Source organism: Oryctolagus cuniculus, chromosome 6 (genome assembly GCF_964237555.1).
Source record: "Oryctolagus cuniculus chromosome 6, mOryCun1.1, whole genome shotgun sequence".
NCBI classification, from domain to species: Eukaryota; Metazoa; Chordata; class Mammalia; order Lagomorpha; family Leporidae; genus Oryctolagus; species Oryctolagus cuniculus.
Genome location: NC_091437.1, coordinates 37,527,080 through 37,543,340, shown reverse-complemented (window position 1 = coordinate 37,543,340; position 16,261 = coordinate 37,527,080). Strand labels below are relative to the sequence as shown.

General features: G+C 60.4%; 1 protein-coding gene across 5 annotated transcripts in view; it reads left to right on the top strand.

Moving 5' to 3' along the window:
* The window catches only part of CAMK2A (calcium/calmodulin dependent protein kinase II alpha), a 61,373-nt gene that overhangs the window by 34,472 nt on the left and 10,640 nt on the right, over positions 1-16,261 (top strand). For 3 of the 5 annotated variants that reach the window (XM_070076311.1, XM_070076313.1, XM_070076314.1), the window contains 5 exons: positions 543-665; positions 986-1,069; positions 2,488-2,530; positions 5,018-5,058; positions 10,967-11,015. In XM_070076311.1, coding sequence (XP_069932412.1) covers positions 543-665; positions 986-1,069; positions 2,488-2,530; positions 5,018-5,058; positions 10,967-11,015 — 340 coding nt within the window. Of the gene's footprint in view, positions 1-542; positions 666-985; positions 1,070-2,487; positions 2,531-5,017; positions 5,059-9,983; positions 10,017-10,966; positions 11,016-16,261 lie in introns of all 5 variants that reach the window. The other 2 variants (XM_070076310.1, XM_070076312.1) reach the window with 1 other exon arrangement.

Here is a 16,261-nt window from a genome sequence, read left to right as displayed (position 1 = left end):
CAGAGAGAGGTTAAGTAACTGCTGAGATCCGACAGCTAAGAAACGGTAGAGCTGGGATTTGAACCCAGTCAGTGTAGCTCTAGCATCCGTGCTTCTCACTGCCAAGCTATACTGCTCTCCTGCAAAGCTGACACCCGTGAGGCTACAGGCCATGCACATTTAAGCCTCACCACATCCTTATAGATGGCTTGAGGTGGCCTGAGATTTGTGGGGCTCACATAGCTCAGGGGGCAGAGCCAGGACTTGAACCTGGGGCCTTCTGATTCCAGTCTGGGCTAAAACCATTGGCCTGCGGCTTTCCAGATGAGAAAGCAGAGGGAGGTCTCCTTTCCCGCTGGCCGTCTTCTGCTTTGTCCTGGGATCAGGGGACTGTGGTCCCGAGAGGGGTCACTGCCTTGAGGAGCCCCAACTCCTCCTGGTTGTGGATACCCGTGTGGATGGGCAGTAGGACCCCTGCCTGCTCCCCTGCCAGTCAGGGGCTGGGGGATCGCAGGGGTGGCCTGGGGCAGGCTAGGCAAACCTGGCCCCTCTGCCCCTTCCAGTTCCCCTCACCAGAATGGGACACTGTCACCCCAGAAGCCAAGGACCTCATCAACAAGATGCTGACCATCAACCCGTCCAAACGCATCACGGCCGCCGAGGCCCTCAAGCACCCCTGGATCTCGGTGAGCTCGGCTCAGCAGGGCCCCTCCTGGGGGCTCCACTGTCCCCAGGGGCCAGGTCCTGCCCGGCTCTGCCCCTGGCTCTCCAGCCCCAGCATGGGCCCAAGAGGGCCTAACCCAAGGGCCTCCGATGCCACTGTGCTTGTCAGGGGTGACGAGGAAGTGAGGACCATCATGGGTTGGCATCGTGCCTGGCAGTGCTCCGGGTCCCAAGCATCCTGCCACATCCCCATGAAGACGCCCTGCTGGGGATGGGGGGCACCCTGGCCAGGCCCGTCTGCAGCCCGCCTCGCACTGACCCCCATCTTCTCTTCCTCCCCCAGCACCGGTCCACCGTGGCCTCCTGCATGCACAGACAGGAGACCGTGGACTGCCTGAAGAAGTTCAACGCCAGGAGGAAACTGAAGGTAACAGGTCCTCACCCTGCACATGGCCCAAAAGTGGCCTGGGTTTCATCTGAAGCTAAGAGACTCGCTCACTAGTTCTGTCCCTCACTGATTCGACGAGCATTTATTGAATAGCTACTGTATGCTGGGCAGTGGGCTGGGCTCTGGGAACTAGCAGTACACCAGGTGGCATCCCCACCTTGGCGGAGCTCTTGGTCCAGTGGGGAAGACAGACAGGTAACTGGGCAGTAGGGGGCAGTGGTGGGTGCACACTCAGGCAAGCCCAAGGCGCGGGGAAGATCTGGCAGGGAAGCTGCATTCCCAGGTCTGGAAGGTTCAGGGATGGAATCCAGGGAGACTTCCTGGAGCCAGTGGCATTTAAGCTGAGACTCCGAGGGAAAAGCAGGTCTCAGCTGAATACAGAGCGAAGAGTGGGCAGATGTCCCACACAGAGGGAAAAACCACTTGTGTGAGTCTGAGGTTGAACCTGAGCCCTCGGGTGGCCGCACGTGGTTCAGAGCAGTTGGGGAGGGCCCTGTGGGTGAGGCGTGGCTGGGCACGAGACCAGGTGGGGAGGAAGGGCTGAGACACCCAGACCGTGGTCACGGCCCCACAGAAGGTTCGGTGGGACCCAGGTGGGCTTCTGGGCAGGTCATGAGTGCTCACAAGGCCAGCCCAGCTCCAGGTCTAGCCCTCGCCCAGCTTGGAGAGGCCGGTCCGGACAGAGGAGCCATCAGCACGTCGGGGGTGATGCGGAGAGGTGCAGAGGCCCTGGCTACTTGGGAACCTCCTCACCTACTGCTCCCAGCCTGGAGTGGTGGCTCAGGGTGGGCACGTGGGCCTGGGGTGGGCATGGGGCTGCCGGGAGAACCGTGCCCCACACCACCCAGTGGGAGCTGTGTCTCAGAGGAAGGCTCAGGATGTGCGAACCAGGGATCCTGCCCGTGGGAGCCTGGCCGATTCCGCATCCCGGCGAGGCCCGAGTCAGGTCTGAGTCACACAGCAGGAGAGCCGAAGGGCCATTAGTCCCGACCCCTGGCTGACAGAGGAGGGATTCTCGACACTGGGAACCCTCTGGAGTTTTGAACCCAGGGCCGTGGGGTGACGACCTGGTCCTGTGGTGAGGTGTCCCCAGCCGCAGGTGTGAGGACATGTCTGCTGGCTTGATGCTAAGGGCAGGACACTTCCGTGGCCTTTAAAAGCCCCTGCTGTTGGCGTCCTTGGGCCATCAGCGGGACCTATTAATATCTACCTGTGGTGGCCCTGTCCCAAAGCCCTGCTGGCCCGAGTCAGCTCGCCTGGCTGCTCCAGGGAGGGGGATGGGCCCTGGATGGCAGGGGCTGGGGAGGGACAAATGGATGGGGGTGGGGGCCAAAGTTTGGGCCTCTCCTCCCCTCACCCATGGCCCCCTGTCCCCTGCCCCCTCTTTTCTGTTGCAGGGCGCCATTCTCACCACCATGCTGGCTACCAGGAACTTCTCTGGTAGGTGGTGGGACCTCAGAGGTCCCAAGTCACCTGCTTTGTCTGTTAGGGGAGTTGGCTTATTGGATATTTGGGTGCCCCCAGGGGCCTACAGAGGACACCATGACTGGGGCCTTGGTCCACCTGCCACAAACCTATACCTGGAAGTGGAGAGAGATCCCAAGGCAGCAAGTCAAGGTCCCAGGTAGAGGTATAGTCTGGTTCTCTTGCTTTGCAGCATCATGGGGGTCTCAGGCATGGCCAGCCAGAGGGCAAGGCACCCCTGGCATTGGGGGTTCAGGGCCAAGTAGGCTGGAGCAGCCACAGTGGCCAGCCTGTGCGGGAGCTCCCTGGGGGCCTTTGCAACAGCAGGGCAGACGAGAAAACGGACCCCTAGAGAGGTGAGCTCTGACTCACCCAGGTTAAAGAGGAGAGGGGCCATGCCCGCGTCCAACCCAGGTCTGACCAACCAGAGCAAGTATCCCTCCCCAGGCCAGGCTGCGAGGAGTCCAGGGCGGGGGCCTCAGGGCGCTGGGCCAGAGCCGGGCTGGTGCCGCGGGGAATGCCCAGTTCCCGAAGAGAGAAGGGGAAGGGATTATGGTAAGGACTTAGCAAGAGGCTCCTCTTGGCACGCTGCAGGGCTCCAGGGCCAGCGCCCGCCTGCCGCCAGAGGCTTTTCTCTGGGGAGCCTTGGGCAGGGCGGGACATGGAGCCGATACAGACAGCAGATACGGCAAAGTCACCCGGTGGTCCTCCGATGGCGGTGCTGGGCTGCTGCCAGAGTGTGGCCAGTGCCATGGCAGAGGTCAGCCCTGGGGCGGGGCAGGTGCACACATCCGGTGAGCAGACAAGGCTCCTCAGCTCCATCCACTGGAAGCTGAGCTACCGGACCGTCATAGTCTTTTTTTAACCGCTGAAGCACCCTGAGGAGCCCAGCACAGAGCTTACAACACGGCGGCCCCTGGGTGGGATCCACTGTCTATCTACGTGTGATCGGGCTGGGGCAGGGTGTGGGGGGAGTGGGTAGGTTCTAGCACTTAAAAATCAGGATATTTCACAGAAAAACCCAGATGTCTGTTGTCTCTTCAAAGTCAGAATCTGAGGCCTCAAAGACCCCACAATCCTGCAACAGTGGGCTGGCGTGGACGGGGCTGCCCTCCTGAGGCCTGAGGGACAGGCACCCTGCCCTCTGTGCCTCTGGTCCAGTGCGCTGAGCCGGTGGATGGTGATACAGATGCACTCCCACTCCCCTTGGTTTGCCATCAGAAGAATTCTTTTTCAAAGAGATTTATTTGTATTTGTTTGAAAGGCAGAGAGAGAGAGAGAGAGAGAGAGAGAGAGATCTTCCATCTGCTGGTTCATTCCCCAAATGGCTGCAATGGCTGAAGTTGGGAGCCCAGAGCTCATCCAGGTCTCCTATATGGGTGGCAAGGACCCAAGCACTTGGGCCGTCTTCCGTTGCCTTCCTAGGCCGCGGCAGCAGGGAACTGGATCAGAAGCGGAGGAACCAGGCCTTGAGCCGGAGCTCTGCAACTCAGGAGACTTTGAATGAGAGCCTGGAGGAGATGTAGGTGGCAATGCAGGGGACCTGGAAGCTAGACCAGCCACGAGCCTCATTCCCCAGAGCATCTCAGGCATCGAGACCCTTTGTCGTTGCCCCCTCCCAGCCCACCCTCTGGAGCCCCCAGGAAGAATTTCATGGCTGCCATCCACGACACATTTTAGAGATCCCTGTAGTTTCAGGCATCCGCCTAAGGTCTGAAGCAGCCGGATGCCAGGGACAGCAGAGCCAGGCAGGAGAGGGGGGTGGGGAGGCAAAGGGAGGAGGCGGAGCTGGAGGCCCTCCGGGGGCCGGGGGCGGGGGAGGGGGGATCTGCTTTTCCTGGCCACCAGGGACACAGCCAGCCCTCGTGTGGGGCTCCAGAAGCTGTGTGACCCAAGAAGGAAGGCAGCGATGGTGCTCTGGCTGGGGTGGGCCCCTGTGGGGGACATCTGCTTCTTGTCACCAGCAAAACACGGCTTGCAGCTGTCCCAAGTGAGTAGGCAGGGCTGACACCTGACCTCTACAGCAGCGTGGGGCTAAAATTAGAAGCAGGCGGGAGGTGGAGGGGGGAGCGTCCAGCCCCAGGCCAGGCAGCCAGGCCTCTGGGTTGGCTGCCACCAGCGCAGTGGTGACCGGGATCCAGAGGGAATCCCCGGGCTGAGGAAGCAAACCCATGGCCTGGGGACGCACCCGTCACCTCCCCAACACATGAAGCCGGAGGTTACGCCTGAGACCAGCAAGATCGCTGAGAGCTGGAGAGCCCAGGCCCACCCAGCAGGCCCCGGGCAGTCCTCCAGCCGCTGAACACAGAGGAAGAGGAGGAAGAAGAGGAGGAAGAGGCCTCCCGCAGGGCTGTGGAGCCAGCTCTGCCCCGCACCGGCTGCCCCGGATGCTGCTGTTCCTCGCCCTGTGGGCCCTGGTGCCCTGCCTGGTGTTGCTAACCCTCTACTTTCTCTCCTCCACAGGAGGGAAGAGCGCGGGGAACAAGAAGAGCGATGGCGTGAAGGTAAAGCCCCCGTGAGCCTGCCAGGGCCTCTGCCTGGCTGAGTTTCTGCCCTAGGGCAAGACCCGGGCCTTAAGCGCGGTCTCATGGGCGGGCTCTGGCTGAATCTGTGGCCAGGCCGGCCCCTGACCCACAGGCCTGGGCTCTGGTGGCCACCCTGTTAACCACGCTGGGGGAGGGCGGGTAGGGAAGCAGGGCAGAAGAGGCAGGTGGCCCAGCGCTGGGGTGAGCCCACGGAAAGGGCACGTCAGGAGACGGCTGGGGACTCTGGGGCTGGAGAACTGGGGACCAAGAGGGTACCAGAAAGGGACAGAATGGTCAGGAGAGTGACTGTCTCCCGCCCGAGTGTGGGTGGGCTGGAACGGGCCCACTCTTCCTGACCCACTCTCCACCCTAGTGCAACCCAGAAAGCCCTTCAGGAGAGAAGCCATGCCTATAGGCTTTGTGGTCCAAGGTCCCCCTCCCCACCAAGGCCCACTGGTCACGTGCCAGGAACCCCCTGCTGCCTTAGGGCCTGCCCCCGCCCCCACCCCCAATGCCCGAGCTCCTTCCTGCCACGCCTGCTGGACTCTCCTTCCGTCTTTTCTCTCTTCTCGCTCTGCTCTCTGGGTCCTGGGCCCCTGCCCCCCGCGGATCCCTCCTTCCCTGACACTGACCACCTGCTGGGGTCTCCGCCCCTGAGACCCTGCCTCGCTCTGGGCTCAGAGCCCCACCGGGGACCCAGGGTGTTGGAAGGTGTGCCGGTAGCTTCAGGGCCTCGTTTACATCGGCACTTTTGCTCTGTTGCTGCTGGCTTTGGTCTGTGGGAGGGAGTCTGAGCTGGATGCCCGAGGCCAGGATTGGGTGTCCCTGTGCCCTTTGCCTTGTCCTGTCTGGAGTTTGCCCATGGGTGTAGCGGGCGAGGAGCGGACTGGGGGTTATGTATGAAACTTTAGCTTTGCCAGCAGAGGCCCCAGCGATAAAGCCCCTGCGGTCACTGTCCCTTCTTGGCTTGGGTGCTCCAGGCGCGTAGTCATGCTCCCTGTAGGATGATTCCGTCAATGGCGGGTAGCATACCCGATGGAGGTCCCATAAGATTGGGGCTTTTTAAAGATGACTTTATTTACTTAATTTACGTATTTGAAAGGGAGAGAGAGAGAGAGAGAGAGAGAGAGAGAGAGAGAGATCTTCCATCTGCTGGTTCACTACCCAAATGGCCACAAACAGCTGAGGCTGGGCCAGGCCAAAGTCAGGAGCCTGGAGCACTATCCTGGCTTTCCACGTGGGTGCAGGGCCCCAAGCACTTGGCCATCTTCTGCTGCCTTCCTAGGCACATTAGCAGGGAGCTGGATTGGAAGTGGAGTAGCTGGGACTCGAGCCGGCGCTCTAGTATGGGACGCCAGCATCACAAATGGCGGTTTAATCCACTGCACTCCAATGCCAGCTCCTAAGATTATAACGGAGCTGAAAACTTCCTGTCATCTCATATCTTTACCGCACCTGTCCTAGGTTTAGTTGCGTAAATCCTTAGGATTGTGCGACTGTTCCTTGCAGCACTCAGCGTGGTAAGAGGCACAGAGGCAGAGAGCAGTAGGCTACTCCACAGAGCCAACGAGTGGTGGTAACTGTGCCATCCAGGAGCTATACGTCTGCTGTGTCCTCAGACAACAGAGCAATTGCCAAACAGCACGTGTCTCAGGACGAACCCTCGGGGACACGGGACGGCTCTCAGTTATGAGATCATCAGTCAAAACCAGTGGTTTTCAAACCAAGCTCCCTGGTGTGGGATTGGAAATGGGGAAGGCCAGGTTTACAGGGTTCTGGGCTTCTCATGCCCGTGGCAGCCAGAACAGGTGTGTGTGACCCCATCACGGTGGCGGAGGGAACCCAGGTGGGTCTTGCTTGGCTGGTGATTTCAGTTCCCCAAGCCTGGGCTCCCTCATTTGTGCAGTGAGACTGAAGTGGTTTCCCACCCTGGAGGGCTCTTGGTGAGCCCTGAGCATGGCCATGTGTATGGAGAGCTTAGCCCGGGCTCGTGGCATGGTCTGTGCTCCTGAGATGGTCAGTATTGTCTTTTTTCTGCTTGAGACCTGAGACTTTTGGGTGTGATTTCTCATGAAAATGCAGCTTGATCAGAGAGTGTTCGGAAAATACTGATCTAAAACCAAGCTAATTTAGGAAGTTAATCCTATGATGCGTCCTGCTTCTGAAATTGGCCTTGCCTGTTTGTGGTCTACCCCTGAGCCGGCTCGCTCGCAATTTGAAAGGGTAAGGGGGGAGGGGCATGCACTGTGGGAGTTTTCAGGTTTGAGCAGCAGTCCCCGCCCCCCATCCCTAGCGTGTAGATGCTGAGCTGGGGAAAGCTGTCTCCCTGGGCCCAGTGTGGGGATATGGGGGCAGAGGCTATGGGCGTGGGGGTCTGTGGCCCAGGTCAGTGGAGAGGTTGCCCAGTCGCCCCTGGCTGCTTGGCCTTGGCAGAGGGCTGGAGGAGAGCCATGGGGTGTGGGCTCAGGAGGGGCCTCCCTCAGGCTGGGTCTTAGCAGGGAGCTCCTGTCTGGCTCCTCTCAGGCCAGTTGCAGAAGCTGTCAGGAGACAGGGACAGCTCATGGCCTTGGGGACACGGATGCACCAAGTGCCACTGCTTCCTCTGCATAGGACGGACTCAGAGCGACTTCTCGGGATGCCTGAGTGTGGTGGAGAGACTCTCAGAGGCCACGCCTGCCCCGACCACGTCTCTGTAGCTCAGCCTGCTTCCCTCCCTCTGGGAGGTGGAGGGAGGAAGATGGGAGACCTGGAGGAGCACGGGGAGCAGCAGGGGTGGGGCCAGCTGTGTTCTCAGTGCGAGCAGGACGGGACTTCCACAAGTCCTGGGGCTGAGCCCTCCCTTGGGTCCTAGGCTCTGCTACCTGGACACAGGGACCCAGCAGCTGTTCGCACGGGGCTGGCGAGGCGATCACAGCAGAGTGGTCGGACGGCTCCACACTGTGACTGGGTCATGTCAGGGGCTGGGGGACCCACGTGCTCCCTGTCACGTGGGCGTGGGAGGCAAAAACCGCATTTTTGCCTGGAGCTGAACTGAGGAGGCAGAGATGGGTTTCCACGCAGAGAGGGCGCTAGCCTGGCTCTGGTGACAGAGCCAGGACGCAGTCCCGTGCGTATCTGGCACCGACGGGCTTGTCGAGGCTAATGTTGACCCTGCTCTGCTCCCCTCCGGCCTTGCCAACCTCAGAACCGTGCTGTGCCACGTGGTCCCGAGAGTGCGAGTCTCGGTACCCGGCCATTTGCCGTCAGATTCTCCAGTGCTGCTCAGGGCGGGAGAATTAGCATCACCACCGTTTGTGAGTTAGGAACATTGAGCCTTCCCGTTGCCACGAAGCAACCCCCATCCTGGCCACCCCTGCTCTGGGCGGCCATCTGCTCCCACCCCTCAACCCCACTCACTGCCCCTGTTGGTGTCCCGTCCGTGCCGTTGTGCCGTCCCTCCCCCATGTCCCACCCTGTCACTGTGCGTCCGGATCTGATGCAGTCTCTGCTCTGTGTTCCCTCTTCGTGTCCCGCCTGGAACCTCCGGGCCCCTGAGCGGCTCCTCGGGTTTTGGCTGATGGCTGAGCTGGGTGGGCCTGGCGGCAGCCGGGACATAAAACCAACACTAGGAGGAGAGGAGAAGAAGTGAGGGAGTGGCGCTGGCTGCTGGCTGTGCAGGTCCCACTGCCCAGCCAGGTGGGGCGTTTCTACCCCAAGAGCAGTGCAGGGGCCCACTGGTGCCCCCGTCACACCTGCGTCACACCCCTGTCACACCCTGGATGGGGTCTTAGGTTCCTGGCACACAGACGTTTGCTGGATTTTGGAGGTAGAAGGCCCAGAGTTAGAGTTGAGACCCTCAAGGAGCATGCCCAGGGCCAAGGCCTCCCCTGAGGGCATGTCCCCACAGGGCACGGAACAGCAAGGAGGGGGCCTCCTGGGCCCTCGGATTGCAGGGCGGCCCGGGCAGGATGAGCCTGTGCCGCGGAGTCGGGGCCTGTGTCTACCTTGGCTCCGCCGGGGAACCGCTGAGCGACCTCGGGCAGGCTGCGGCCCTTGTATGGGCCTCAGTTTGTCACCTATGCCACACTGGTGCGGGTCCTGCCCTCCTGCCACCTCCCGCGAATGTGAGTCTCTCAGACTCATGGCTGTGTTTCCCCGCAACCCCCGCCCCAGCCTCAGCTCCTCAGCCAACACCAGGGATGCCACAAATCCTGCGGATGCTAGAACAGGCCGAGTGGCAGGGCTGATGGTCCCACGCCCTGGGCTAGGCTTCATGTCTGGCTGTTCCTGTTTCTCTCTGCATGGAGAAGCTGAACAGACCAGTGCCTGGGGAGTTGTGGAGGCAGGGCCACAGCGTGGTCTCCCATGCGGGGCCCTGCTTTGGAACCCCCAGGAAGACTGTCGAAAATGCAGAAGCCCAGGCCCCACCGCCAACTGCCCGGAGGAGGCCTGGTGCTGCGTGCTCTGGGCCCAAGCTTCCCGAACGACTGACACTCAGCTGGGAGAGTGTGCTCTTAGCAGAGATCGTGGGGAGCCCAGGAGGAGGCCCTGGCCTCATCCCGGCCCCGAGCACCCACTTTTCCCTCCAGAGCCCCGGATTCTGGGGGCCTCAGGCACGCCAGAGCCGGCTCTGGCTTCCCACAGAGCTAGGTGTAGCGTCGGCCCTGGACCAAGGCAGGCTTGGCCTGGAGCTCCCGGCTCGGATCCGTAGCCCCGGGGCGGCTGCTCGTGAGGACCCAGTGCTTCAGGCCGAGCGGCTGCTGCCGGTGGCCCTGACTCCTGGTCTCAGGCCACCGGGGCAAAGGTCCACCGAGGATGGCCCGCGGCCCATCCTCCTCCCAGCCTCCCCTGTCGTCCGTTCCTCTGCTCCTGCTGTTTTCACTCTGTGTCTTTTCCTGTCCCATCTCTTCTCCTTGTTTTTCCAGAAAAGAAAGTCCAGTTCCAGCGTTCAGTTAATGGTGAGTGTCTGCCGTCTCCCAGACGGGCCTCGACCCCTCGCTCCCTGGCTCCTGCCTCCCTCCTGCAGGCTGCACTGGGAACCCGGGCGGGGAGAGAGTGCTCAAGGCGTGCTTGGTACGTGTGCCTTGTGCGACCACATGTGTGTGTTGTGTGTGTGTGTGTGTGTGTATGTTGTTTGCGTGTTTCTGTTGACACGTCCAACTCCATGGCCCAGACCAGCAGGCCAACGGCAGAGCTGAGACCTCCCTCGGGCACGGAGGCGGATGCGAGCCCAGTGCCACGTCCCGCCCTCGGCTTCTCGCTTCCCCTCCTCCACTGCCCCTCTGCTCCGGAAGTCATCTCAGGGCTTGGTCTGTGCTAGGGTGGGGCGAGGTCTGGCCAAAGTCACAGGCACCATGGAGGCACCTCGGGCTGGGTGTGGGCTACGGGCAGAGGGGCTGCCAGCCCTGCCTCTGCCGAGGGCACCGGGGGTGGCACGGTGGCCCATGTCCCTCTTCTTCTGGTTCCGTTTCTGTCTCACTCACTCCTGTGATTTTTCTCCCCTCTGAAAAGCCTGCCTCTCTCACACTGGGCCTGCCCGTCTCTCTCTTCCTTCCCTGCCAGTGTGTGCATTCCTTCCCCACTCTGTGACGGCTGGCACGGTGTCTCCCTGCTCTTCCATCCCCCCACCCATCTTTGCTCCCATGCGCAGAAAGGAGCCAGGAGCCCTGGCCCAGGAAAGCCAGACCCCCACCCCCACCCCGCAGCCAGCTCCTGCCCCTCCCCAGCCACCTGCTCAGCCGGGCCCTGCCCCTGCATAGGCTGGGAAGTCGGACAGGGCTTTCAGTGCGACGTGGACGGCTCGGCCTGCGAGGCTCACAGGGACCGGGCAGCTGGGGCGGCCCCAGGCCGGCCATGCCTCGTCCTGCTGCCAGCCAAGCCTCACCGCTGCCCGTGTTCTCTTTGCCAGGAATCTTCGGAGAGCACCAACACCACCATTGAGGATGAAGACACCAAAGGTAGGGAGGGGCCTCGCCTGCCGCGCCTGGGTCCCTGGACGCCCCTCACTGACAGCCCCCAGTGCCCGCCTCGCTGCCTACTCCTCTGCCAAGAGCCTCGCTTTGGCTCTTCACGGACGGGCTACCCTGTAGGGCGTGGTTTCCCCGCGTGTGTCCTAGAACGCCTGGCCGCACGTCGGTGGGGCTTGCGTCTCTGCTAATGGAGAGGTTCTGTGTTGATCTTAAGGTGTGTGAGAGAAAGTGTGAACGTAACGCGGTCAAGTCCCACACCTATCCTAGCAGTGTAAATTTCCCTCTTAAGTGTTTGTGAGCTTTTTAAAGACGGAGTCAATTTTAAAAAGCACGAAGTCACGACAGCAAAGGCAGGCGGAAGAGTCGAGGGCTCACGCAGCATGAGGATGGGAAAGTGCCAGGAACGCCGGGGCTCCTGCAGCTGCTGGCGGTCAGTGCACCCACAGACACTGGGGCTGTGAGGGAGCAGGCAACAGGAACAGGGAGAGGAGGGCCTCCCGTGGAACACGTGTGCTGAGCTGCACCTGTTACCAGTATTGCGCCTCCGCCTGAGTGCCGCCACAACCTGCGAGGTGGGGGCAGCCACAAGCCCAGCTCCACAGCACAGACAGCCTGAGCCCGGGGCTGGGCTGGGGATTTGAACTCAGGCAGCCTGGCTCCAGAGCCTGGCTGGGCACCACCACGCTGGACGCCTCCACGTGTCTGGAAACGTGGGCTGGGAGCTCGGAGGGAGGAGCAGGAAGGGCTGACCTCAGAGGCATCGGCCACATCAGGCTGCCCTGCCGGTACCCAGGTGCCAGCCCTGTGTTCCCGCACAAGCTCAGGTGTCTGCACCCTCGGGCGTCTGTGATAACTGGGGAGGGACTCCGCCGCGCCAGCTTAGATATTGTTTCAGAAGCTGAAATGGCCTGCCTTAGAAATACAATGATATGGAAAAGAGAATTTAAAAATATATATTTTTATTTGAAAGGTAGAGTGACGAGAGAGACCAATCTCTCAACTGTTGGTTCATTCTCCCAAATGGCTACAACAGCCAGGGCTAGCCCAGGCCAAAGCCAGGAGCCCAGAGCTCTATCCAGGTCTCCTACATGGGTGGCCTTCACCTGCTGCCTCCCAGGGAGCACATGAGCAAGAGCCCAGATCAGAAGTGGAGGGGGAGGGGGAGGCGGCCCTGTGATGTGGTGGATGAAGCTGTCACCTGCAGTGCCAGCATCCCATATGGGCTCTGGTTCGAGTCCCAGCTGCTCCCTTTCCAATCCAGCTCTGTGTTATGGCCTGGGAAAGCAGTGGAAGATGGCCCAAGTCCTTGGGTCCCTGCACCCACGTGGGAGACCCGGAAGAAGCTCCTGGCTCCTGGCTTCAGATCAGCACAGCTCTGGCCGTTGCAGCCATTTGGGGAGTGAACCAGGGGATGGAAGACCTCTCTCTCTCTCTCTCTGTCTCTCTCTGTCTCTCTGTAACTCTGCCTTTCAAATAAATAAATAAATCATTAAAAGAAAAAAAAAAAAAGAATGTGGCCTGGCCCTGCACAGGTGGCCCGGGGCTGCCCCTGGGGCTACCACAGGAGGCTGATTTGCTTTAGTACCAGGTCATGATGACAGTGCCCCCACTGTGGAGAGTGATCAGAAAGGGGCACCTGCAAGGTGGGGCCTGTCTTCCAGGACCCCTGGCTGAGGCAGGGGCCGTCATGTTGTGTGATGTGGCAAATGGCCTGAAAGCCTGAATTGCAGATGTGAGAAGTATCTGTGACATAATGAATGAATTGCTCTTTTCCCTGGGGTGGCTGTTGGGCACAGCTGTCCAGATGCAGCTTGGGATGCATAGTAAAGGGCCTGGCTTTGAGTCCCCTCTCCATTTTTTTTTGCCAAAGATTTATTTATTTGAAAGGCAGAGTTACACAGGGGGGAGTGGGAGATCTTCCATCCGCTGGTTCACTCCCCAAATGGATCCGTAGTCAAGAGCCAGGAACTTCTTCCTGGTCTCCCATGCAGGTACAGCACTTGGGCCATCTTCTACTGCTTTCCCAGGCAGATTAGCAGGGAACTGAATTGGAAGTGGAGCAGCTGGGACTCGAACTGGCCCAAATGGGATGGCAGTGCTGTAAGTGGCAGCTTAATTCACTACATCACAGCACTGCCCACCCCTCCCCTGCGAGAAGCAGCTTCCCCCGCTACACCACAGCACCGCAGGCCACATCCTGAGCCCCGCAAGTTTGGTTATCACAGTGCGTGCTGGCCCGGCCCTGGGGACCCCTGCTCCACAGGACTGTGGCTCACCAGGACGCTGTGCTCCCGAGAGGTTCCCCGGGGCGTGGGGCTCGCTATCCTAGCGGTCAGAGTCAGGCTCCGGGATTTGCCTCGGAGCTGGGCGGCACCATGCTGGTGAACCAGCTGTGTATTTCTTCACCAGGGTCTGTTTGCTGGGTGACCCTGGACAACTTATCCAGCCTCTCTGAGTCTCAGACTCCTCCATAATCCAAGGGCCCAACTTCAGAGGCCTGTGTTGGGGCCACGGAACGGGAGGAAGCCCGAGGCGCGTGCAGCATCTGGCACGCGGTAGCTGCTGGCTACGTTTCTTTTTCTAAGTGACCGTTCATGGTCGAATGACAGGGAGCCCCGTGGCACATTCTTGGAGCATCTATTTTACGTAAGGATGCTTTTAACACCAATATTGATATATGAAGCACCCCGAGAACTATTTGAACAGCATGCAAACTGTGCGTGTGCTATTAATGCAAGACAGGAACTATGAGAGACACCTTCTGCCTCCAGGGATGGCCGCGGGCTCCAGGTTCAAACCCCGCCTTTGGGAAGGTCCTCCGCATCCCAGGGCTGTGGCACGGGCAATCCCTGAAGGGCTGGATTTGAATTCCCTGTGCCCCGGCCCCAGAGAGGAATGTGAGGCGTGCAGAAGAGGAGGTGTGGAGAGCCAGTGACTGCAGGTGTGGGGGCCCTGTTCCCGCTCTTATTTTCTCCATCTTCAAAAATTTGTATTATTTATTTGAAGGACTGAGTTAGGGAGGAAGAGACAGAGAGAGAGAGAGGTCTTCCATCCCCTGATTCATTTCCCAAATGGCAGCAACAGCCAGGTCTCCCATGCGGGTGGCCGGGACCCAAGCAACTGGACCATCTTCTGCTGCCTTCCCAGGCCATCAGCAGGGAGCTGGATGGGAAGTGGAGCACCCGGGACTTAAACCAGCACCCATATGGGCTGCTGGCACTGCAGGTGGTGGTTTTACTCTCTGCGCTAGAGGCCGTGTGTTGTGGCAGAACTGCTGGCCCAGCCGGGGACTTCCTGTGTGGTGGGGGAGAGGAGCCTCGGCCTCCCCGAGCCTCTCCAGGCCTCAGGGAAGGCATGCTGTTTCCTGGTGTTAATGTGTTAAGTCTTCTTACCCAGTGAGACTGGCAGCTGCCGCGGCGGACTCAGGCCTAGCATTAAAGTTAATGAGAAATGTCATCCTCCGGGGATGAGAAAGGCAAGGGACATGAATATTTCAGAGTGCCTCTGGCTGCACACACAGGCCCCTGGCCCTCTGGGCAGCACACGGCTCTGCCCAACCCCTCTGAGCAGCTCCCTGAAAAATTCATTTCCTCTCTGACCAAAAGAGCTAGCTCCAAATCTGGGCAGAGCCATTCTGGACAAGATCGGTCAGGAATGATGTTCCCATCTCAGCCTGGTCATGCTGTGTGATCTTGAGGGACTGTCTTAGCCTCTCTGGGCCTCAGTCCTCTCGTCTTTCCTGGCAAAGAAACGCCAGAGGTTGCTACTGAGCAGCTGCTGGACAAACTCCTTGCACAACAAGGGGGCGCTGCTGAGAGCATGGATAGGGCCCAGCCTGGAATATAGCTTTCTCCAGGTCTAAGCAGCATGAAGTCCCCAGATCCTAACAAGGTGAGGGAGATTCCTGTCCATTAAGGCTTTCAGTGTTGGCACATGAGGTGTCCTGGGTGGCTGGAGGCACAGGCTGCATTTACAGGGTGCAGTGTCCAGTCCAGACATGGGGAAGGGATGGAGAGTGCCACCCCAGAACTGGCCTTCTGCACGATTCCGGCTGCCCCGAGCCCACGAGGGCCCACTCAGAGATGGATCCAGGCAGCTCAAGGACCCCAGAAGAGTGAATGGCGACCCTGTCGCAGGACATGGAGCCCACACGCAGGAGGAGCCCTGGCTAGGGTGAGCAGCCAGGGCTTAGAGGAGCAGGTGCTCACTCAGGGCCCCGGGAGGCAGCAAGACATCCAGAACGACAGCCAGGGGCAAGTGGGAGGAAGGCAGCGGTGGAGACTGGGAGGGCTGGCCCACCGTGCAGGGGCTGTGCGGGGGCCACGCGAAGACGGCTGGGAAGCAGCCCCTGCTAGCTGCAGTCTCACGGCTTCCTCGGGCGCAGCTTCCCATCCCCACACGGCCAGATGATAACAATCACTCTCCCTTTCATGCACTGCCAGGCGCTGCCCTAAATGCTTTGCACGCGGCCTGGATGTTTACGTAACTGAGCTGGTAGAAAGGGCTTGCAACAGCAGCTGGCTCCGAGCAAGGACCACCTCTGCGTCAGCTATTTCTATTGACATAGCCCTGACTCGCTCGGGCCCCAGAACAGCTCTGCGGGGCGAGGATTATTAGTCTCTCCATTATGCATGTGGGGAAACGCAGCCACGGAAGTCCTTTGCCTCCCAAGGACACACAGCTCTGGAGTGGCAGAGCTGGAATCCATGCCCACGACTGCTTTGCCAGTCTCCCCGGAAGCCGGGTCCTGCACTCCTAGGGACGCAGGGGACCAGGTATCATGGGCAGTGAGCAACAGCCTGCAGGGGACAGGCCAGGGAGCACAGGCTTGTGGACTGGCAGGTGGGAGGGGGCCCCAAGTTTTTGCACAAAGGGCATGGGAGGTGGCACAAGTCCCCGCCACCCGCCAGGACCACGTGGGTTTGCCCCAGTTGTCCCTGGATTCCACGTGGGAGCTGCCGGAACGCGCTGGCCTCTTGCTTCCCCTCCTGCATCTCAGCTTCCGGGAAGCAGGGCAGGGTTGACCAGGAGGCCAGGTCCTGAGCACCTAGGGCCCTAGAGGTCCAGACGTCCCGGGTGATTCCCAGGGTGGGGTGCGGTGGGGGCAGGGCACAGAGCCCCAGCCTGATTTGGAATGTGTTTATTCATTTGTTTGTGCCGTGTGTACGTATCGAGGGCTGCCTCTGCTCCAGCCCTAGGCAAGGCCTCAGCGAGCAAGGGGAACTGGGCAGCAC